Source organism: Trichechus manatus, unplaced genomic scaffold, assembly GCF_000243295.1.
Source record: "Trichechus manatus latirostris isolate Lorelei unplaced genomic scaffold, TriManLat1.0 scaffold00136, whole genome shotgun sequence".
In the NCBI taxonomy this organism is placed as follows: domain Eukaryota; kingdom Metazoa; phylum Chordata; class Mammalia; order Sirenia; family Trichechidae; genus Trichechus; species Trichechus manatus.
Window position 1 is genome coordinate 1,874,976 of NW_004444072.1, and position 25,577 is coordinate 1,900,552.

At 36.1% G+C, this 25,577-nt stretch overlaps 1 protein-coding gene across 1 annotated transcript; it reads right to left on the reverse strand.

The window, feature by feature from the left end:
* Positions 1–292: 292 nt before the first annotated feature.
* On the reverse strand, positions 293–10,933 carry DAZL (deleted in azoospermia like). Its single transcript, XM_023739567.1, has 10 exons — positions 10,635–10,933; positions 10,270–10,361; positions 9,427–9,478; positions 8,504–8,567; positions 8,274–8,413; positions 6,789–6,860; positions 6,013–6,063; positions 5,104–5,217; positions 3,903–4,001; positions 293–1,210 (listed from the first exon to the last, which is right to left on the reverse strand). The coding sequence occupies exons 1-10, from the start codon at positions 10,671–10,673 to the stop codon at positions 1,157–1,159; spliced, it is 777 nt and encodes a 258-aa protein (XP_023595335.1). The 5' UTR covers positions 10,674–10,933; the 3' UTR covers positions 293–1,156.
* Positions 10,934–25,577: the final 14,644 nt, after the last annotated feature.

Consider the following 25,577-nt stretch of genomic DNA (forward strand, 5'->3'; position numbering starts at 1 on the left):
TAATGCTCTAGTTCGTCACAAAGTCCAGTGTCCAACAAGGAGAACAGCTAATCTAGAAACAGATTGTTAACTCTGACTCTAGCACATTCTTGGAATATTAAACAACTTTTGTGGTTTAGAAATGTTAATATTACCTACTACATTGACTCTCCTGGATGTATTTTATATTAAACAAGAAATAGGCCAACAAACAAAAATAAAAAATCTACTTGCTCTCTAACAAATAATATTTTTATGTTTTTATACAAGCAATTCCTTTCAGATACTCTGATTAACTTTTAAGTGACATAAAAAAGTCTCAGCATTCTTTAATACCAATCTTTTGCACAATTTAAGATATACCCATTGAGTTTAGCCTTTTAAGGAAAAAAAATTAAAAAAAAAAAGAATGGTAACTCACTGAGAAGCTTATGTTTAACTAGTGAAGTTTAGTTTGTTTTATATTCTTTACAAAAATTAGGCCCAGAATTTTAGTTATCCTAATTATCATCCCAATCAAATAAAATACCTATGTGTGGATTTTAGATAACAGGTAAAGTATTTTGAACTAATAAATGTAGGACCCACTGATTGGACTGTTTGTTTAGAATGTTTTACTGGGTTTAGATAATGAAGACTTCAATAAAGCTAATTATGTACTGAGTTCCACTGATTAAAAATGCAGTTTGAAAAACTCTGCTTTTGTGATAAATTTCTAGACAAATTATAAATGCAAAGCACAATATTGTAAATATTGTACTGTTTGCAGGTACTTGTTGGAGAAGTGAAATGCCAGTATACAAATTATCAAAATTCTGACCTTTCAAAATAATAGGTTTTTAAAACAATTTTTTGAAAATCAGCATTTTCTTTTAAATGCTTAAAATGTCAAATTCAATTAAAAATAATCCTTACAGATAAATCTTAGTTATTCCTTCAATATTAATTATTTTTTATTTTTAACCATATATTCAACACTGAATCAGTTTCTAAATAAACAGCTAATAAAGAACAGTTTCAACGTAAAATAAAATTAGGTAATGTACTATAACTTGTACATAAAGTATGAGTGTGATTTATCAAAATTCAGAATTAAATTTCTATAATAATGAAAAACTCTCAGTCTCTTCTTCAAAACCAGCAACTACCCATGCAACTAGAAAGTAAGCAGAGAGGATCAAACAGATTTAAGCACTGCCCGACTTCTTCTAAAGTGATGTACTCTTTTATCCTAGAAAAAACAGAAACAGTCCTTTTTACTTCCTTGAAAATTTCCTATTATCACTATGACCAAAGAGAGATGCAAAATACTATAAAGCATTTATTTTGGGTTAAAAAATTGTATAAATAATGAGAATACAGGTGATCCTTTGGGGAAGCATTCCTGAACTTTGGAATAACAAATGTACCATGGTGGCTAGTTTTATTCAACAGTCAGTTAAAAAAGAAATCCCAGTAAACTCAGAGATACAGGACTTAAAGAGGCAGTATCATTTAATATACATTCTTAGTTAATGACTTGGCAATGATGTCCCAAAGATAGCTGGTGGAAAATGTATGTAACTTTCTGAAGTATTATTTTTACTAAGTGAAGTACATCTTCTAGAAATGATAGCTTGAAAACCGTACTCCAATCTGAAATCCCATGCTTTTAGGTTAAAAGGTTTAAGTCTTGGTACACTTAAAGGAACTGGTTCTTCCTTAACCTGTGATGGAAATTATCACTCTTTGGGAAGGAGAAAAACTAAAAATATATGCAAAATACTCCTTTCACTTTGTTGCCCACAGATGTACAGACAGCAGGAAGTAAGGCCTTACAAAGAGGAATGGGGCTGTGTAAACCAGTAATAACACTGTATTTTCTGATCTACATATAGTTAGCTTAACTGTGCCATTTTCCTAGGGATTAAATTGGGATGTCATATAAAGAGGGGTCACTTCTGGAGGGGCAATATCCTATTTAGGATGAAGCCTAGAAAAGCAGTCCCAAACTCAAATATCTTCAGGGAAAACCTAAGGGTATGAAGAGGCTGGACAACAGAGAGTATAATTTACCATGGAAACAGTGTAAACCCAGCCTCAATGATTCCAAATTGAATTAAACCATAACACATTTAGCCAATCAAAACAGGTCTGGATGGCAGAGAACTACATGCTCCCAACTCCTGACTCTTAGCCCAGAGGTTGCAGAAAATTCTTGGAAGTTGGATGGAAGGCTTTTGTCTAATACCAGGCGAAAACTCAAATTTAAAGATTTTATTTTACACTCTCCATACAAATGGTAAGTGCTACCTATTTGCTTTGGTTAAGGTAAGCTAACGTACAGCCCCAGTTCCTTCCTTTCTAAATTGTACTGTCTATGTAGCTTAAAGTAATAACAGAATAAATGTCAACTTTAAATCAATATTTTTCTCCCTATTGCAAAGATGGTGGCAACTCAATCATGCTACAGCTGCCTCTACTCTTCTGCATTATAGGAGGTTCTTACTATATCCTTCACAAAGGCTTTCTAAGCTTCATCCTATGTCCATTCATAGATGGAAGAAAGCTATTTTCCTTCCCCAGTTTAAGACACAAAGCAATGGTTAAAAAATTCTCTTTGAATGTAAAATGGTACAGCTGCTTTGCACTGAAGTCTGGAAGTTCCTCAAAAGATTAAACATCGAGTTAACCATATAACTCAGCAATTCTATTCTTTGTTATATACCCAAGAGAAATGAAAACTTATGTCCACACAAAAACTTGTACATGAATGTTCATAGTAGTATTACTAAAAAAGTGGAAACAACCCAAATGTCTATCAACTAATAAATGGATAAACAAAATGCAGTATATACATAAAAAAAGGAATGAACTGATACATGCAACAACATGGATAAACCTTGAAAACATTACGCTAAGTAAAAGAACACCGTCACAAAAGATCACGTTGTATGATGCCATTTATATGAAATGTCTAGAATATGCAACTCTATAAGCAAAGTGTATCAGTGGCTACCTAGGGCTGGAGGGTTTGGGGGGAAAAGGGAAGTGACTATTAATGGCTTCTTCTTGGGGTGACGAAAATGTTCTAAAATTTATTGTGGTGATGGTTGCACAACTCTGAATATAATAACAACCACTGAATTGTACACTTTAAATAGGTGAATTGTACAGTGTATGAATATTTCAAAAAAGCTGCTATTAAAAAAATTTCCCTTTACAAAGCACAACATCCCTCCCCTATCAGAGTGATACAGGGTTGCTATAAGTCAGAATTGACTTGACTGCAACAGGTTTGGTTTTGGTATCAGAGTGATCAGCTAGTTCTTTTTCATATTCACAGACCTTTAGTCCTGCCTCCTAACTTCATACTTTTAAAAACTGGAGCCTAATAAGATTTAAGTGATCTGTCCAAGGTGTGGTAGAACCAGGAGCAGAAACCAGTACTTCAAGTTTGAATACCCTCATTCTTTTCCACTTTACCAACTCTGCATCAACTTCTATTTCTTTCCAGTTACTGCTTCTCTTTACCCTCCTCCCCTCAAACTGTTTATGGTATGTCATCTGATTTACCCACTTCTTTTCTGCTCTCTCGTATGATATTTATGTATTCTTAAGTTTTGCATTCTCCATCTAGAATTTTCTCTTTTACCATCTGGTCAAGTCAATATTTTCTTTCAACCCTCTTCTTTCACAAATCCTTTCAATTCTAAATTTTTTTTAAAGGCTTCTTCCCTAAGGACAAACTACCCTATATCAGAGTTTGAACAGCATAAAATACACTACTAGGTAAAACCCACCCACGATGATTTACTAGGTTAGTCAAATGTGAACAGTTTAATTATATGTTCTAAGTAACCTCAAAATACATATACAATAGAAAAAAAAGATGCTTCAAATCTGACAAACGTATTTTTTTCAAGGATACTATTCTTTCATACCTTGAAGTAGTCATCTTGGGGAACAAGAGAGTTTCTCAGTCGGCTCTCTGGATTAAACAGACAAGATACCACTGTCTGTATGCTTCGGTCCACCAATTTCTGAAACACAAAAGTTTCCATTAATATAATGACTATTTCTCCTTTTACTCACTATTAACAAGCTTTTTTCTTGGGGTCGGGGGTGGGGGGAGTTCAATGAACACATACGCTTATTTTCAAAGAATTCCTACGTAATTAATTTTTACCACATACGTAAGTTTTCTGCCAAACTAAAGAAATACTTAGAACCTTAGTTATAGAATACTAGTTAAAGAAAGCTAAATTCTATTAGAACCCTAGGGTATTTTTCATAAGGCTCTTTCATTTTTTTGTTAAGAAATAGCAAGCTTAAATATTTCAAGAAATAGTACCCATAACAAAACTTGATAATATAATTATACCATAGGATACGTTAATATTTTTTTTTCAAAATTTTAATCATGTATCAAAAATCAGGAAATTATTTCACCCATGGTTGAGTAGTTCTCAATAATTTTTTCCACTGGGAAACACATGGATGAAACTCACACACTCAATGGGAATCAGTCACTGTTTATGCATATTCTCAGCACATCAGCTATATCCACATTCCCACCCATTGAAGAAAAGAAGAAAATGCAAGAGTGAGAGTACTAGTATAGAAATCTGCTCTAAATGATAAAAAGAAACTCTGCTTATTTCAGTATTTCAATTATTATTAGTGACTTCACCACTCTTGAGAACCGCTGCCATATATAATGTCACAGAGAGCATACCATAAACAATTGCATTACTATTTAGCTAAATAAATATTTAAACTGGTAAAAGATCAGATAGAATTCATTCTAATCTTTCTTTTGAAGAATAGACTTCTTGAAGAAACTGCCCATTGCATGCTGCTAAATCTTATTAACCAATATTTATTAAAGTATACTAAAAAAAAACAATGAAAATGTAAGAGAAGAAAGGACTGCTGAGTCTGAAACTGTATATACACATTGAAAGTCTGGGGTTTAAGAGTGTTTGAAATTTATCAGCATTTACATTGACTACTAAATTATTACTTAAGCTCTGTAATGCTTACAGCTTCCATGTATAAATATGGGTAGACATACTTGCTTTTCAAAAAGCCATTATTAAAACTTGAAAAAATAAATATTAGTAAACAAAATTAGATGTTTGCCTTTTGCGGGCCATTTCCAGAGGATGGAGCAGCTTCATGAACTGAGCATTCACTTGTCGAAACTTCAGTTCCTGGATCAACTTCATTACAGTGGTAGTTAACAGTTGTATAAGCCTACATTTAAAATGATAAAAGTGTAATTAAAGACATATGCAGATACATTTCTAAACAAACTAATCTTTAAAATGGTGAGCTGATACTGAAAGTTTAACTGTGGGTTGTGTTTAAATCCAATTATATTGTTCCAGAAACTATTATAAGCCAAATAGTTGAAATGCAATAAGGAAGCTTTTTATTTTGAAATTGTTTTCTAAGCTTCAACATAATCAGAATTAGAAGGGCTCTAAGAGAAAGAAACTCCAACGTGTAGTAAGCGAGTGCCTGGGAATTTTCACACTTTCAAAATCCTTCGAATATCCAATCATAATAAAAGACAAAGACAATATCTTTGTAGTTTCAGAGGCAGCACCCCCCTTTGTTTTATTCCTTTTCTTACTTAACAGTATTAACAGCAATAATATTTCTCAGTTTCTTTTTAACAGATTTTTTTTATGTGCAGCAAAACCAAAAATAGATTCTAGGCAGATTCAATGCTAATTCTAAATCCATATTAATACTACCTTTCTTGGATTGTATATTCTATCAACAAGTAACTGAGCACCTATTGTGTGGAGAACAGCCATTGCTTAAGCACACAAACAACCTGAGGAACAAAACGCATAGTTTCTCTCATGGAAGTATATAATCAGGTTAACAAAAATCAAAACATAATATGTAATGTGAAAGTGCATTTTAAAATATTTCTACGCATATGTAATATGGCAAAAGATCAGGAGATATTAATAATGAAGCCAGAAAATACATCTTAATAAAAGAATGGGAGGTACATGTTTAACTAATTCACTTTACCGGAGGTATAACATAGCTCCTTTGTTCCCCTGCAGGCCACTGCGGTGGCATCTTTTTTAAAAAAAAGAAACAACAATTATTTAATTATTCCTATACATTTTATCAAAGATATGAGATAGATAATGTTCAGGTATTTGTTATGCGGGCTCCTTGAACTTATTATAATGAAAGAAACAGAACAGAAAAGTACTTTATGTTTCTATTATCTGAGATTCTTAATGCTATTTTCATACATAAGCCCTACCTTTTCCTGAATTTTCTGGAGTTGGCTTTCAGGAAAACCAAAGATAATAGTTTTCTGAATTTCTTACCATAAATATGGTCATAGGTCATAAATATGGTCACGTCTATGGGAAGAAATTCAGAGAACTATTGTCTTGGAGCAGCCTGCTCCAACACTACTAAATACAATTGGAATTCAGTGCTCTAAGAATTTAGTAATCAAATTATTTCAATCTATTCACCTAGAAAAATTTATAAAAATCAGCCTGGATATCTGACAGCAAAAATGGAAGAATACACATTGACATATAGAAGGGGACACCAAATCTTAGAGAACAGTTCTAGAGAAAAGTTCTTACTAAGTACATTCCTGTCAAAATACCATTCCTTTATTTCTAAATAATATAAAAGGTTCTAATTCTAGACTAATACTTTCTTAAATTTTAAGGCACACTTCATTAGTTTAAATGACAAACTACTTGGGAAATTTATACGTATGAATAAAAGGACTCCATAATATCCAAAGTAAATAATTTTGTTCTCTCTTACAGTACCTGATAATTATATACCGGCAGTTGATATCCAGTGATGACTTGAACTGGTGAACTTGGATAAGGAGGATATGCCTGAAAATAAAGTTTACAGAAAGAATACATTAACAAGGTAAATTTAAAAAAAAAAAAAAAAAAGGAATATTATCCCTAATATATCAAAAATATCAAATTAAATACTAATAAGGTCTTTTTTTGTATGCAAAAATAGAGGATTCTAATTGAGTTTATGTCTAACCTCATGAAGAAAAAAATATTCTGTCAAGTGTTAGTCTTTTGGGTGGGGAAGAGGAGGAGAAAACTAATGAGAAAAGTGACTGATTTTGCCAGTCTGAGTTTATATTAGTTATTTACCCCACCTAGAAGTTTTTTCTCATACTTGTGATAAGGCTCTATTAGGTCAGATTTCCATGTCAATACTGTATTAATACATCTGCTGTTTCTTTGTAAAAATACTTTTAGGCAGTTTTGCATTCCACTGACAATATTGTGGGGAAACAAGTAGTCTCCTACAGACTTTAGGCTCTCTCCGCATTTCACTTCTAAAAATTAAGGGCAGTATATATATAATCTAAAACTCGAAGAGATAGTACAATGTCTTACATTGTTTCAATAAATATATACTGATACGTAAACATATAGGTAGCAGCACATATAAATACACCTAAGATAAGTAATGGCTCACAGTAAATGTTAGGAACAGCAGGACTTTTCTTCTAGCCATGTTCAGAGCAAGAAAAATAAGATATACCCTACATTTCAGGTAGACAGAAAATGTAAACTCAAAAGAAAGACACTGCAGAGCTATTGCATTATCATTTCTTTCTTTGTTTTCCTGCAAAGAAAATGTCTTTTAAGTGGAAGAAAGTAAAATTAAGTAAGAAGGAAATAAAAGGTTATTTCTCATCAATAGGAAATCTTAAGTATGCCAAATCCCACTTTATTAAAATAACTAGAACCAGACAAATTATATGCCAGAAATTCACAAAGTTTACAAATACAGTTAAATCCATCAGAAACCTATTCATCCTAGAACTAGAATATATCCATACGTCAGCTATCTATATGAAGAAGCATCTGGAAATCATTTCAAATAAGGAATTGCTGGAAGAACTGCTAAGCTTGTAGAAGACAGGCAAACACATGAAGAAAGCTGCCTTGAAATGTTTTAGGAATATGGAGAAAAAAAGGAAGAAACTTGTTCTATGTGACTACAGAGATAAAGGTTTACAAGCTATATAGAAGCAGATTTTAGCTTAGTTTGAGGTAAAACAGTAACAATGAGAGACTTCTAAAAAAAGTAATAGATTTCCCATCATTCAAGTATTCAAACAGGAACTGTATTGCCACTTAATAGGGAAGTTGTGGATGTAATTCCACAGACAGTAAAAAGTGAGACTGGCTTACTTTTAACGTGCCTTCCAGCTCTAAGATCTCCAGCACTGTAACAAACAACAACAAAAAAACAGGAATATTGGCAATTCTTACCTGAACATATTGAGTTATAGGATTCATCATAGTTGGAGGCTGCATAAAAGTTTCAGTGTTTGGATTACTCCAGACACTCTGAAACTGTGGTGGAGGAGGCGGATTAAAAACCAAAGGTCGTGGCTGCACATGATAAGCACCTTTTTAAAAAAGAAAAAGAAAAACAAGTCCTATTTTTAGTTCTCTGAAAAGCTACACTTAGCTCAACAATCATTTCTTCCCTTACTCACACAAATTTTGTTTCCTGATTGCAGGGCCCAGTTTTAGCTTTTTACCATGGAAATTTATCTGTGACTGAAAATAAAACAATAACAAAATTAGAATAAATTTTCAAGCCTTTACTTCCAAGACTTTAGTAAACATCCCTGTTATGGATTGAACTGAGTCCCCCAAAAATATGTGTTGTAAAATCCTAACACCTATACCTGTGGATGTAATCCCATTTGGGAATACGGTTTCGTTTGTTATGTTAATGAAGTCATATCTGTATGGGTGTGCTTTAAACCAACTGCTTTTGAGATATAAAAGGAGATTAAGCACAGAAGCAAACAAGCAGGAATGGGGAAAGATAGATGCCAGGTAGAGCTCGTCAAAGAACACCAAGGAGAATGTTAGAGAAGCTGACACAAGGACTTTCCCCCAGTGCAGAATGACAAAGCCTTCCCCTAGAGCCAGAGCTCTGAATTCGGACTCCTACCCTCCTAAATCCTGAGAAAATAAATTTCTATTCGTTAAAGCCACTCACTTGTGGTATTTCCATTATAGCAGCACTAAGAAATGAAGAAAACTCCAAGCACTCTAAGGTTTCTACTATTCGAAAAGATCAGTGGTGAGAACTGACCAAACCAAAATGTGTAAACCATGATGCTATTACTGCAGTCAAGTGTTGAGAGGTGTCAAACGGAATTTGAGAAAACAATCTTTTCACCGTCTTTTCATCCTGCCCTGTCTCTTGTTCATGAAGCTAGGTGTCCAGTAAAAATTAAACAGTTTCTGACAAGTTACATAAGATTCTCTAAGTTTGGATTTCAAGCAGGAAGTGTATCTTTCTCTATATTTTATATAATACTCCATATAGTCAAAACTCAAGCAATACTAAAAATTAGATCAATAAGCTACATAAGAGATTTTTTTCCATGAGAAGATTACTTACTTCTACTATCTTCTGCACATCCACATCATTATAAAATGAAACAAATCCATAGCTAGAAAGGTAGATAAAAGAAGTGTAAAATCACCACCAGATAGTACATAGAAGAACTAGAGTTTTATCAAGCAATAGTAGACAGAGATGATAATGATAAAGGATGAATAAAATACTAAGCTAAATATGTGTAACATATACATGATAGACCATCTATAAATATTAGTGCTTTTTTTCTTACCCTAATCAATGTCAGAATGCACTAAGATTAAGGTAGTGTGGGAACCTCTTTTATTAGCAGAGAATTCATATCTACGAACCCAAATTTATTATCTACAGAAAGATGGTTAAAATTTAAGACACTCTGCAACCTGAGAAGAAAACAATTATTTATAAAACTGATTAATGTACTTAATCCTAATTAAATGATAGGTTATATTTAAATATAAAAATTAGGAAAATGATTAAAGATCTGGCATCAAACTTTTATTCTGTACGTGAACGAAATTAACAAAGCAACAAAGTTCACTTACGAAAGAATGCCAGTTTCAAAGGCTTCTTGATACTTTATGTTTTTTACGCTGAAACTAAAACACTGCTGTTGAGTCGATTCCAACTCATAACAACCCCATGTGTGTCAGAGAAAAACTGTATTCCATAGGGTTTTCAATGGCTGGTTTTTTGGAAGTAGATCTCCAGGCCCTTCTTCCGAGGTGCCTGTGGGTAGACTCAAACTAAGAACCTTTTGGTTAGTAGCTGAGTGTATTAACTGTTTGCACCACCCAGGGGCTTTATAGATGCTAGGGTTCAGATAATTTTTGATAATTTATACTGAAGGTATGTTTTACTCACCCTTTGGACACACCAGTTCTATCTGTGATTATCTTCACTTCCTTTACTGAACCATATCTAGCAAAGAAACTTCTAATTTCGGTTTCATCCATCTATGGAGAAAAATTTAATTTAAAGAATAAAAATTAAGCATTCAAATTTTTGAATTTTACTATAAAGAAGGTTTGGTGAGGTGGAAGTTTCTCTTCCAAGTATCCTCAAACTATCTGTAGCTCTTTGTCAAGATATTTCTAGTCCCTATGGGTTAAACATAAAACCAAATCCACATTGGCATGAAATACAAAAAAACGAAAAGTTTGCAACAGGGCCAAAATCACATTATTTACAACATACATTAAAATAAAAATAAAATATGAATATCATACCCTAACATCAATTCCACCAACAAAAACAGTATTTGGCATGATTTTGCCTTCTGGTAAAACATAGCCTTGGCTGGTTGTAGCTGATGAGGACTGGGTGCTGGCCTCTCTGGAGACTGTTGAATTTGGAGTCTCAGGATTTGCGGCAGACTGTAATTTGGAAAATAGACATCATAATCACATACACAGGTAAAAACCATATTATGTGAAATATAATTTTTATATTTAAAGTACAAAATATTTTTCTATGACTACTTTCATTATAAACTAGTCATCAATACAGGCTCAAGATTTAAAGCAGTCAGAGTAGATTAGCATGAAATTTTAACAAAAGGGTGTAAACGCAGTGTTGCTCACTGTCATCTCTTACACACTGTTGTAATAAAATAGAGTTTATATTGAGTTCATGAAAATATTTTGTGAACTGGTAAAAAATAATTAGAAAGTTCTGATTTGTAAAAGAAGTTATTAAAATCATTCTGATCTATGCCAATAAACAAGTTTTCAATTTACTAAGTATATTAATAAAAAGAATAGTAAATCTTTAAAAAAAAAAGTAAACAAGAAAAAGCTGCATCAAAATAAATACAAGTATCAGAGTTTTAAATCAATTTGTTTTTCTATTCACCAAAATTAACATGGAGCTTATAACGGTCTCCTCTGGGTACGCCTGCTTTACTTTGGAAATGGATCGTGAAAACATATTTATTCACGTATTACAGCTCCTGCTAAAAAAGGACTCATAATCCTCTTTTCTAATGGTAGGGTGTTCAAAGCATCTTTTGAAATAACATTTTTATTTCTGAACAATACTAAATCAGTCCCACTGATAATGCTAATTTTCACAGTGGCCTGATAAATGATACCATCTTTATTTTCAGACTGAAAACACACAAACACATACACACACACACACACACAAAACTCGTCATTATTTTTCTGGATTCTGGTCAGAATCTGTCTTTAGTCTTCTCACAGTAAACTCTAAGGTTAATGTAAAATTTTCTGAAACAGAATTTATTGGTAATATATATGTTGGCAGAGGTAATACAACATAGTGAAATGAAAACCGATTTAGTCAGGAGATCTAGGTTCATTTCCCTTGACAGGTTATAAGCCACTCACTTGCCAGCTGTGTATCTATGGGCAAATTGTTTTGAGAATGAAATAACATCTGCAAATTCATTTTATAACATGCCATGCCAATATAAATTAGTGTCCTGTTATTTAAATTTATTTTCAATAGGCTAAAAATAGTTTCTTTCCTAGTTCTACTATTTACTGATTTATTTTATAAATATTTTATTAATTAACAACTAATTTGAGTTGGAATTTCAAGAAAATACTTTATGGCACATTCACTCATTTGAAATTCAATTATGAAGTGACTACTGACTATAAGAGCTAAATACAAAAGGCTGTAAGAGAGAAATAAAGCTACTGCCCACACCTCTGCTTGTGGAGGAAAACAAAAACAACAACAAATCAACTGACACATTTTTTTAAAAAAGGTGTGCACAGTGGTCTTAAATTAACAGAAACTATAAGACAGTAGGTAGAATTCCTGTTTTGTTAAATAACTAGAAGTTAATGACGAATTTAAGACTTTACAAACTACTATACTTCTCTCTATTAATATTTTATGTTTCTATTGGAATACTTCCTAATTCTTTCCTTTAACAATAATACAGCGATATTTTATAACAAAGTCTAAAACCAAACCCGTTGCTGTTGAGTCGATTCCGACTCATAGTCGACCCCAGAGGACAGAGTAGAACCTGTCCCACAGGGTTTCCAAGGAGGACCTGGTGGATTCAAACTGCTGATCTTTTGGCTAGCAGGTGAACTCTTAACCACTGTGCCACCAGGGTTTCCTTATAACAAAGTAGGAGAGAGTAAAAAACTATTTCTAAAGTTTTTCTTTTTAATGTCTTACTTTAACTTTTTTCTAAATGGGAATATATTACATAAACTATGGATTGTCAACTATTGAGAACCTGCCTCGACTTCCCTTCTCTATACACAATTTACCAATTCCTCCTAATCAACTCATTCAAAAATCCAAAAAAATAAAACAGTGGTTCTGAAATTCTCATGGACTTTCTTTCTCATTCTCAAGTTACCCCTTCATTAGTAGATGAACTTTGTAAACTTTACTTGATAAATAAATTCTCTCTGGTATTACCTGTCTGTACCCCATAGTGGATGGATGTATTTTAATTTAGAAATGCAACATCTGGACTGAAAACTGTGCCAGATTAACAGAGGTTATGACAGTGCACTGGTTCTGTCCCCCTGAGGCATTTGGTAACACCTGGGACATTTCTGGTTGTCACAACTAGGGAGTGCTACTGGCATCTGGTGGGTAGAGGCCAGAGACACTACAATGCACAGGAGAGTCTCCCACAACAAAAAATCATCTGGTTCAAAATTTCAATACAGTCCAGGTTGAGAAACCCTATGGTAGTGCCACCAGAATTGAAGAGAAAAATTATTCTTTAGGAAGAACTTGCTCTTCATTGTTCAGTGAAGTAAGTATTTTCAGGATCTCGGTCTCCTTGCTTGAAAAACAAGTGGTAGGAAAAGTTCTCTTATGCCCTTCTAATTCTCATTCTATTTACAAAAGTAAAATGAATACTTGAGACAACTAAACACTAATTTGGGAAACAGAAAAAAAGGCTGTTAGCTATTATAGGAAATATAGCTTTGGCTTAAGTTTTAAAAGTTGGCCACCTGCTTAATTGGCATATTAAATATGAACTTCATCAAGTCATTTTACCAGTGTCATAAGGTCTTAAATTAAGGAAGACATTATCATGTTCTAGTCATCAGCCAGCAGGTGGAGCTCAAAGCCAACACAGTAAACTAAGTACTCCATTTTAACCAGACTGAACTGCAGGGATTTAAAAATATGTAGGTATTTAAACTCATACTATGTGTGTGTATTCATATATAATTTATATATAATCAATCCACAACCTAATGGAAAACCTTTGGTTATTTTAAACTATGGCCAAAAATGCTCTACAAATGAACGCTTAGGCTAAAGCAAAAGTTTGATGTTAAGGAAAGTATTAACCTTAACAATCAAGAAAACAACCAAATCCACTGCTGTTAAGTAGATTCTGACTCATAGTGACCCTAATCCAAGGCTGTAATCTTTTAAGGAAGCTGACTGTCACATCTTTCTCCTGCGCAGCAGCTGGTGGGTTCAAACTGCTGACCTTTCAGTTAGTAGCTGAGCACTTTAACCTCTGCACCACCAGGGTTCCTTTAACCATCAATAATATTACATAATGAAAATAAATTACACTTAATGTAAGACGTAATTATTTTTCTTAATGATGCCTTCAAGTAAGTTGGTGGGTTTTGATCTGAGAAATGCTGGGATATTATTCAAATAGGAGTGAATTTGGAGGCCATCATATACACAATTCTCATCGTTATTAACAGTAATATATCTCCTAATACATATGCGTAACTAAGTGGCAAGGTTAACTGAAAGCTGAAAAATTTTTATCATTACTAAAGCACAGTTCCTGGGACGTCAGTGCCGTTGACAATATTATTCTACTTGATTCCTATGTCTACATATAAGCAAACTGAGATCTATGTATAACTGACAAAAAAAAAAAAAGTACGTAATTTGTAGTCATCAAAGTTATATCCACAGCAGGAGGAAAGAACTCACACACATCAAAGCTAAAATTAAGGAAACAGGAAAATGAGAATCAGAACAAAAACTGTAAGTCCAAGAGTTGGTTCTTGGGGGAAAAATCCAAGAAGTAAATAAATAATCCCAGCAAAGCTAAGCAAGGTTAAAAAAAAAGCAAAAATATGCATTAGTCACATAAAAGAGAATAAGCTCTATGGGAATAAATTTGGAAATCTTGATAAAATGGAGAACTTTCTAGAGAAATATAAATTTTCAAAGCTACCTTAGGCAGAGAAAGAAAACTAGATTAATCAGTAACTATCATAGAAACTAAGGAGCCTGGGTTAGCGCAGTGGTTAAAGCACTTGGCTGCTAATGGAAAGGTCTGTGGTTCAAACCCACCAGCCGCTCTTTGGGAGAAAGATGTGGTAGTCTGCTTCTGTAAAGATTTACAGCCTTGGAAACCCTATGAGGCAGTCTACTCTGTCCTATAGGGTTGCTATGAGTCAGAATCAACTCGATGGCACTGGGGTTTTGGTTTTATGGCAGAAACTGGTCAAAAGATACCTGGTTCAGCTTCACTGGGAGGTTTTTCAAACTTTAAAGAAACAAATAATTTGTGTGTGTGTTAAAGAGAGAACGAGACAGAGACAGACACACTCACCAAGACACACAAACACTGGTAGATAGAAAAGTGGCAGTGGAGAAGAAAGAAAATTCACTTTTCTTTAACAAAACAACAAAAAAAAGAGAAAGAAAATCTTTCAGAGAAAACAAGAAAAAAAAAATTTCTAAATGCATTTTACAAAGCTAACACCATCTAAATAACAGAACCTGATTAAGATGGTCCACTCCCCTTCCAGTGCTCCCTAAAACAAAGATGAAAAGTTCTAGCAATATATAAAAAATATACTACAATTAAGTATAATTCATACTGGAAATGCAAGGATGGTTCATTCTTAGGAAATCTGTAAAAAAGCTTTTGACAAAATACAGCACTCATTTTCTAAAAATTTAAAAAAACCCAAGTAAAATAGAAATAGAAGAATCTTATCTACCTACTTATCTAGTTCTAAGCCATAACCAGGCTTAAAATGACTAGAATCAGTTCCATTGAAATTAGGAATACAATGAGGGAATCTCCTTATCACTACCATAAATTTCTTCCACTACATATAACATTTAATATTACTGTAGATAGAGTTCTTATAAGTCAATAAAAAAAGTAAGTATTCAAATAGAAAATTGAACTAAGAATTCGCAAAAAGAAATTTAAAAAGCTAATGGCCACATGATAAACTTCAATTTCCCTAATGATTTAAAAAAAAAAAAAAAATGTGTATCAACACAGTATACCATTTTCCAGCTAACAGACTGGCAACTTAAAAAATAATATCTCTCATTGCAACTCATGTGGAGAAGAGATCACTCTTCTCCATCAGTGGGAATATAAACTGGTACATACCAAAAGTAGCTTGGGAAAAAATACATAATTTGAAACAGGCATAAATTGGGTATAGCCCTTTCACCCAGAAGTTCCACTTCTGTCAATTTATCCCAAGTAATTACTACAACAAGCATGCTAAGATGTTTGTACAAGGATTTTATAATCGTATTGTCATAATGTTGAAAAATTATTCACTAGAAGGGATTTAGTAAAATACTCTAACATTATGTATTCAAAATTAAGTTCATCTTTGGAATAATGCTCACTATGTTGTTAAAAGAAAGAAGCAGGCTGTAAAATAAGCATCATACAGGGTGGCACAACTTTCGTAACATAGAATTTACCTATCTATATGTAATATGTGCATAAAAACAAATCTGAAAGGGTGTACACCAACATTTTAACAGTGGTTATAGGTGCTAGGATTAAGACGGAGCTCTATTTTCTTATACTGATTATTTTGAAATGAGTAAATATGCTACTTTATTAATCAGAACGTTCAATAAATGTTAGCATTTTCTCCTTTTACCTTTAAACATGCAGAGGAAAAATTACTGCAACTAATTATTTATAATACACGATACTACATAAATGATTACTACAAATAAGTTATGGTAATTTAACAATTTAATATGTTTACATGTAATACAATTATATACAAATTTCCTCCCTTTACCTCTAAAAACGGAGAGAAAAATAATTATAAACACACATAGCATATAATCCACGTTTTTGACTTAATAGTCGGTCAAAAGTGTTTACAGTTTTATCTTGTGGTGGTTAACGAACTCTATGCATTTATCAAAACTCATAAACATACACCAAAAAAAATACGTATTACTGTATGTAAATTTTTTTAAGTTCCTGGTTTATCTGGAGGGGAAAAAAAAGCGTTTGCTGAATAAGCAATTCCAAAAATTTTAAAATATATTTTAAATATATATATTTTAACACATATACAATTTTTTTTTTTAAGTTCTGAAGGAACGGAGGTCCCTCGGGACCAAACGCAACTACTGACGCCAACATCGTGCTGAAATGATGGCGTCAGGCTAGATTTGGCGCCTGATTTGGGCCCTCGAGGGAGCCACCCGCAGTAGGTCACACATCGCTGGGCGGCGCGAGCGGCCACCACCCGTATCCTTCAGACCTGGTTCCTTCCTCAGCTCGCGGGCCGAGCGCTCACGACGCTTTGTTGGAGGGTCCTCCAGCCCCATGTCCCCCACATGAGCACACCCTGGAAGGTCCCTCACCAAACCCGCCGACCCTGACCCTGCTGAGGCCACCGAGGCCGGAAAAAGAACTCCCTCCCGAGGAAACTCCCGCCCTCAAAGTCAAAAACAGCGGGCTCCTCAGACTGTGCCAGGCGGCGTTCGGGCGGCTACAGGCCTCACGCCATCTCTCAAAGGCCGCCGCTCCCAGTCTCCACACCAGAAGGTGCAGGAAGGGGTCGGAGTGGGGTACTCTGCACCCCAGTTCCCAGCTGGGCAGAGAACCCGGGGCCTCCTCGCCTCAGGCTAGTTCTCACCCAAGCGGGAAGCAGGCAGCATGTGGAGGCCGCGGGCTTCGCAAGCACGTGGCCTCGCAGCATGAGGGAAGCGGGGTCCCGGGGCGCCCTCTTTCCACAACACCCCTCAGGCATCCCGCCGCCGCCTCCTCCTGCCCGCCTTTCTGCGCCGTGTAGGCTGTGCCCCCGCGTCCCCACCCCCACCCCCACCCCCTGCAGGCCAAGACCTGTAGTGCGCCCCGGTGGGCCCCTCAGATCAGGAAAGTTGGGGTCACCCCACTTTCAGCCCCCTACTCTGAACGGCCCCAAAAAGCCGAGTTCCGGCCGCCCTGGGCTATCCGTCTGGGCTTGCACCCCTCAGGCCTCCCCCCTTCAACTCACCATGATGGCGGCAGCCAGCAGTTCCCGCTGATGGGGCTCGAGGAGGAGCAAGGCTACGCTGTGGGCACCACTGCTGGCGTTGCTGCCAAGTCCACTCGCACCCGCGGCCCCGCTTCGAACAGGCAAAGGAAGAAAAGGCAGATGTGTGAAGAAAATCAAAGGTGGGCGGAGAGGCTGAGGAGCCCTACAAACTGGGTAGCGAGGCTGAGGGACGGCAGGCGGACTGAGGCGTGGCCCACGGGGCTCCTGGAGATAGCTCCTGCTCCTGGTACGGGGTCCGTCGTGGCTGCCTCAGCCAATGGGTGACAGCGCCCCCGCCCTCCTCCCCGTGGGGGGGCTCGCGGGGGACGACGGCGCCCAGCCGGGGGTGCGCAGGGGGTGCGCGCAGGACGGCGCTGAGTGGCAAGGGAGGCGTCCGCAGCCTTCGGGCGACCAGACAGACAGACTCGTCTCTTTGGAAATGCCTCTGAAGAATATTTCAAGTAAATATGCATACCTTAATATATATTCACATTTTTTGTTTAAATTTTAATGTATCTAGGTTCTACTTTCAAGATGGCGTCTTGAACGCACTGGATTAGCCGAATTACGATCAGCTCTATAGCGCATCCCCAAAATCCATTAAAATGTTTATAGAAATAGAAAGTAGGAGCAAATTTATGGAAAACAGGGAAAGAGACATCAAAAAGCCAGAAACTTTGACGCCTCTTGTCAAGTTTGAGGTAAATGGAGTTGGCTTGGAGGAAATGCCAGTTGCGGCCAGGCGGCTTTGCATTCAAAATGTTAATTCTTTCAAAAAATATTTATTGAGTGCCTGGATTGCCAGATGCTGGGTGGGGATGCAGGAGAGAAGAAAATAGGGAAACATGTCTTCTCTTAGGGAGTTTATTTTCTAGGCCTTACAGGAAGAAGCTAGGCCTGCTTAGAGAATTCTAGAACATTCTCAAAGTCAGAGAAATAGAGCCTGGATCAAAGATGAACTATGGGCCAGTTGCTGGAGCAATTCACATAACTTTGGCAACCACTCCAGCATCCTATACTTACTGGGCAACTATCTATGACCTTTACCCTCAAACTTCATTTTTATGCTGATAAAAAGTATTACATGCTACTTTCTGAAGTCACGATAAGGTGGACTTTTGTAGTTTGAAAACACCCAGCAATGTTGGATAAAAATAATAATTAACCTTATTTTTAATATGTAACTAAACTCATAAGAAATGAAGGGAAATCTCAAAGTGTCAAAAATGAAAATAAACTGAAAACCCGAGCAATGACTTGCTGAACTGACTCTTCTTTGGCCCGGTACCCCATGTCCCTGGAAACCCGTCAGTCCCAGGCAAATCAGGCTGGTTGGTCAACTTAGATACGGAAAAGTTGGTTTTGGTCTCTTGAACTTGAGGTGAGGGTATACAGGGGCAGGAGTTAAGGGCTTGCACAGAGTGGGAGTTGGAACTTAGTACCTTGCAAAAAGCTATTGTTCCTGAAAGGCATCATCTTCAGGAAAAGGGTGGACTAGGAAAAATGAAAAAACATCCAGTGGACAAGCAGATAAGGAAACTTATTTCTGTCTGACTTCTAAATTTATATATACATGTATGTATATATATGTGTATATATATATGTATATATAAATTTAGGAGCCCTGGTGGCCCACTGGTTCAGCTGTCGGCTGCTCACTGAAAGGTCGGCGTTTGAAACCCATCATCCACGCTGAGGGAGAAAGACGTGGCAATCTGCTTCTGTAAAGATACAGCCTTGGAAACTATCGGGCAGTTCTGCTCTGTCCTAGGGGGTTGCCATGAGTCAGCATCGACTTGACGGCAACAGATTTGGTTTGATTTTTTATTTACCATGAATGAGAATAGCAGATAACGAAGATTAAAATGTCGAAAACTTACGATAATAAAGCAACAGAAGAGGCTTCTTTTGGTTTGTGTTTGTGTGTGTGTTTTATTTTTCTCATGCCATGTGTTCTGTCAGCTTATTTGAAGTAATACATTCTGTGTATGTTTTAAAGAGATTATTCTAGCTATTTTAACAAGTAAAACTTAAAGATAATAAATACCTTTACTTTCTTCTTGAACAATTCAAAGACCTTACAGTGTTTTGACTGCACAATTCCTCTCAATTTATAACCAGTTGGCATGGATTCTGACTCATGGTGACCCCGTGTGTGTCAGAGTAGAACTGTGTACCATAGGGTTTTCAATGGCTGATTTTTTTGAAATACATCTCCAGGCTTTCTTCTGAGGTGCCTCTGAGTGGACTTGTACTGCCAACCTTTCAATTAGCAGCCGAGCACATTAACGTTTACACCACCCAGGGACTCCTTCCTGATTTAGTAGCTATTATAATTCACTACTTTAGTTCTATAAATTAGATATCATGTTTTTTAAAACTCACCAGATATATATGACAGCGTCTTTGCTTACCATTTCTTTGTATATCTCAGGCCTTCCTTCTGAATCATTTTCCTTGTGCCTGAAGTAAATGCTTTAAAATTTCCTTTGGAGAATGTGATGTTGTGAACACTCAGGGTTTTTTTTCACCTGAAATATTTTTATTTTGCCCTCATTCTTTCAGGATAATTCTACTGGATATATAATTTTAGGTTTACAGTTACCTTTTTTTTTATTCTCAGAATATTGAACGTATTATTCCGTTGTCTTCTGGTTTCTATTGCTACTGAGAAATCTGCTGTCAGTCTAATTGCTGGTTAAGATCTATTTTTCTTTGGTGTTCTGAAGTTTCACAATGATGTGATTAGGTGTGGAGTTCTAAAAAATTCTCCTGCTTAGGAGTTTTTGAGTTCTCTGAACTTTGGATTAGTGTCTTTAGCAGCTCTAAAAAGTTTCACCATTACCTTGTCAAATATTAGCTGGCTAAAGATTTAATCTGTTTTTCATATTTCATATTCCAAAGCAACTCTTAGAGTTTTTTCTTTAGATCATGAATTTTTCAAAGGTTGGTGGTGTTTTCTTGAAACCTTATAAAATCCTCACATAATAAAGAAATAATCATTATTTAAGATCAGAATTGACTGGAACCATTTCAGTGTGTTAATATTGGTGGCATAATTCATATAAGTTCAGAAATCTTTGTATTGCTTCCTTGTCCTCCAGAGACTGATGAGAGACAGGGAAGAAAAAAAGGTTGATATTTTTAAATTCCTCTGCTAGTTCAGTGCTCCTAAAGGCGGGGGCTTTGGATAGAAGGTCTGCAGTTAGTAAAGGCATTCTCCAATTTCATTCATTTGCAAGCCATTTTTATAACTTTCATCTGCCCTGAATCTCTATATTATTATTTACCTAATTTAAAAAAAAATGACTCAGTGTTTTTCTAAACAATAATAATTATGGGATCAGGTTTATTGTATTGGTACATTTTAAACAAACTAAAATAAATAGATACATATTGTGTATATATTCTACGTGTTTATATAGAATGTATATAATCTATATGTTAAAATAAATGTATAGCTTTTAAAGTTTAAAACTGTTTGTCCATATATCGCTTAAAAAAGTCACTCTCTCCCATGGCTATAGGTAAGAAGCTTTTGGGAAACACTAGATTGGCAGAACTCTTTATTTAATCTTTGGATATGCAGAATTAGACCCAGGAGGAGTAGGGCGTGGAGTGCCAAATCGTTCTGCAAAATAAAATGGGCATAATTGATTTTTAAGGGGGAAACTGGGGGGAGGGCTTGAAAAGTGGAAATCTGGGAATTTGGAAAAAAGAAATAAGCTTGCAAACAGGGACTGCAGGTTGGGCAGCAAGATGGTCCACAGATGAAATAATTTAGCAGGCTGAGAAGCTTGGAGCCAGAAGTAACCTGGAAGAGAATGAATTAGAATTCCTAGAGAGATAGGAAGACACGTGTATGTGACTCCCATTGCATGTGGGCTGGAGTTTGAGCCAATTCTATTTAAATCTCAAGGCATGGTGCCTCAGCTACTATGAGGTCTGTCTTTATGTGGCCCAGTGTAGCAATACATATCTCTTGAGCATTTGTGCATTCTTGCTGTCTGTCCACTGAGCAATGCTGCTTAAGCCCTGTTTATTCTCTTTTAACCCCAGTACCTACATAATTGTTTATTCATTCAACACTTAATCCTCTAAATCTGAATTTTGGGGTTGGTCTGAACCAAGATGACCTCATTTTCATGATGGCCTCATAAAACTTACCTAAACATACAACCCTGGAAAACAATTGACTAATAAGCGCTGATATGGTGCTTATTATGTGCCAGGCACTATTCTAATCATTTTACTTATATTAGTTCACTTAATCCTTATAACCCTGGTGGCGTAGTGGTTAAGAGCTACGGCTGCTAACCAAAAGGTCAGCTGTTCGAATCCACCAGGTGCTGCTTGGAAACCCTATGGGGCAGTTCTGCTCTGTCCTATAGGGTCCCTATGAGTCAGAATCAACTCCATGGCAATGGGTTTAGTTTTTTTAAATCCTTGTATCGATAAAAAGTTCTATTATTGTGGATTGACACAGTGGCTGCAACAGTGGGCTCAAGCATAACAACAATTGTGATGATGGCGCAGGACCAGGCAGTGTTTTACTTAGCTGTACATAGGATCACTACGAGTTGAAACCGACTTGATGGCACCTAACAACAATTATTATTTCCATTTTACAGAGAAGGAAGCAGAGGTACAGAGGCTAAATAACTTGTCCAAGATCACACAGTTGGTAACTAGCAGAACTAGGATTTAAATCCAGTCTGGCTTCAGAGTCTGAATTCTTAACCACTGTGGTATATTAGCAAACTATGGAGGCTAAAAGGGCTAATATACTGGGACCAAAGTTACATATTAAATCCCTGGTGCCCATGAGGTAGCCAAATAAAGAGGGAGGCTGTGAAGTCCTCCCTTTTTAAAATTTTTTTTAGTCTTATCTACATTAATAGGTAGGATCAGGATCAGGACTTTTGACGTTCCATCAACATGAAGCAAAAATCCCAAATCGAAACCAAAACCAACATACACCAGTGAATTGCTCCAACACATTCAGCCCTTGAGAAGGCTACCCACTTAACAGAAATTCCCACATTTCCTTCTGAATTTTACCTATCAGAGTATCTCCTAGTCCTTTTCCCAAGTGTTGGGATTAAATGTAATGTGTCTGACAACTCCAGCCCTATTCTCACACATACTTCTCCCAACTGTTTTGAAACAGCTGTTTCTGAATTAAAAGGCATCACTGAGCCCGTTCCCATTACCATCAAGTTAATTCCGACTCATACTGACCGTGTAGGACAGAGAAAACTGCCCCATAGGGTTTCTTAGGCTGTAATCCTTACAGAAGCAGACTGCCACATCTTTCTCCCATGGGGGTGCTGGTGAGTTCAAACTGACAACCTTTCTGGTTAGCAGCTGAGCACTTAACCACTGTGCCACCAGGGCTCCTCATCACTGAGCAGACCTTTGCAAATTAGAGAAGCAGAAGCTGTTTGAGCACGTGTGGAAGGAGGGGTTGAGGGAAGCTGGTAGAACTCACTCTTGTTTCTTTCCACATCTGTAGTCACTCTGAGCTGTTTCCATAGTTTTATTTCGTCTGTGTTTAAATGCTTCCTTTCATTTATCTATATTTAAGAATACAAGTATGTAATACATGAATATATTTCCCTTTCTTAAACAATTAAAGCATTAAAGGTTAGGCTTAAGTCCCCTTTTGACCACCAAGCCTTGATCCCAGATAGTAGTTTGGAATGAATCCTTTCAGATATTTTTCTAGACATTTCCTTTCATATACTTATAGAAAATATTGGGTATTTGTGCTTGTAGAAAATATGTAATACTTTTACTATGCTTATAGAAAACGTATACTGCAGTATACATTTGTACTTACAGAATTCATATATATACCCAAAAAACCCGTTGCCATTGATTCATTCCGACTGATAGCAGCCCTGTAAGATAGAGTGGAACTGCCGCATAGGGTATCCAAGGAGTGGCTGGTAGATATGAACTGCTGACCTTTTGATGAGCAGCCTGAGCTCTTAACCACTTCGCCACCACGATCTTCTGTTGTGTGTATGTGGGTGTGTATAACACAAATGATATCATAACTACGTGTATTCTGCAACTTGACTTTTTCCTTTAACAATGTGACTCAGATCTCTAATGTTGGTATATAGATCTACCTAATTCCTTTTAACTGTGGCATAATTTTACATAATATGCAAATATAGTTATTTAGCCATCCCCTGATCAGTTGACAAATTTAAGTTGTTGCCACTTTTTCACTATTACAAATAATATACAATAAATTTGTCTCATTGGAGCCACATGACTAGTTTTCTGGGGTAAACATCAAGAAGTATAACTACTGAGTCATGGGATGTGCACATTTCAAATTTTAATAGGTATCATGATACTGCCCTCCAAAGTGCTGTACCAGTGTACACCGACTTATACTCCACCAGTTATGAGTGCATGTCCTCATTTGTCTATCCACTTGCCGATATTGATATTATGAAACTTTAATTTTAATACTGATATTGATATTAGGACACTTTAATTTTTGCGAACCTAATGGGTGAGAAATGACATCTCGTTTTCATTTTACTTTGCATTTCCCCGATTGCTCATGGAGTTGAATCTCTTTCTATGTTTGTTGACCGTTCAGGTTCTTCTATGAGTTGCCTGTTCACCACTTTTGGCCATTTTTCTCTTGGGTGGCTTGTCTTTTTTCAGGCTGATTTCTAGGAGTCTGGCTTCCTTCTTTATTTTCCTCCACAGGTCTTTCCTTGGGCAAAGGGTGCGCCGTATTGGTGCCTCTTTGAAGTTCTAGTCTGGTGTAATGAACTAGAGTTACTTTCATTTCCAAAAATTTCCTTCCCTAAACTGAAAATATTTAAGCCACAAACAAGAGGGAAAAAGAAATCTCGTGTGTAAACACTAACCATTAAACTGATCAATGCCTTTGAGCATCAACTCTTTCCTGGACATCTTCCTAGCAAACCAGATGGGAGCTTCCATTTAAGTCAGTCAGTTTCTCACTTTCAAGGAACAATTTTTAAGAAATCAAGGAATTGCCAAAGAGAGGGAGAACTATTAGGAAGTATTATTTTTAAAGAGCTTGTCTGTATAGTGCTTTTTAGGCAGTGTGACAATCTCAAATTTGCTTAGGTCGACAGTATGCTAAGGTCCAACAATATCTGAAGTTCTTTTCTTGCCCCTGATCTTCTCAATTTAAAGTGAGAATATCTGTAGAGAAAAGAGGTGAAAGATCGGGTGAATAAATATAATATTCACAGGACTAGCATGTAGAGATTAGTAGGAAAGACTCTGACAACAACTTAACAACAAACAGAAATTCATCTCTGATCACCCTAAAAATGAAAAGCTAAGCTATTCCTTTTTCCCACTAAGGACTTTTCCTGTGTCCTGTGTGGAACAGACTGAAAAAGCCTGGCTATAATTTCAAAACCATTGTGGTTTGTTTTTTGACAAAAGTTTTGTTTTGTGTAGCTGCAGCTAGCATTTCAGCCAGGCTGGGCAAGGAAGAGGAAGTGAGAGGGCAGAATAGAACACACAAGTAGAAAAATCACAGAGCAAAGATACATGAAGAAAAGAGAATGCATGTACTTGTAAATAAGATAATCAAGGAAACATTCTTTTGTCATTTCCCATAACTAGTCAGTCAACAAGTTCTATTAGTTTTCCTTTAAATTGGTTCTCTAACACATCTTCTTTTCCATTCCCACCGCCTTTATTTAGAACTCAGGATATATCCTTGGTGTAAAAACAAAACAAAACACAGGCCATGTTCTCTTCACTTTGTACCTGGATTATTACAATAGCTGTCTGAGTGGTATCTCTAGCACCTTAAATCTCCTTTAAACACTACTGTCAATATGTTGTTTTGCTCACAGAACTTCCAAGGTTCCCTAGTTCCAGCTTTATTATATTAAATTTAAGCTTTTTAGCCTGACTGTT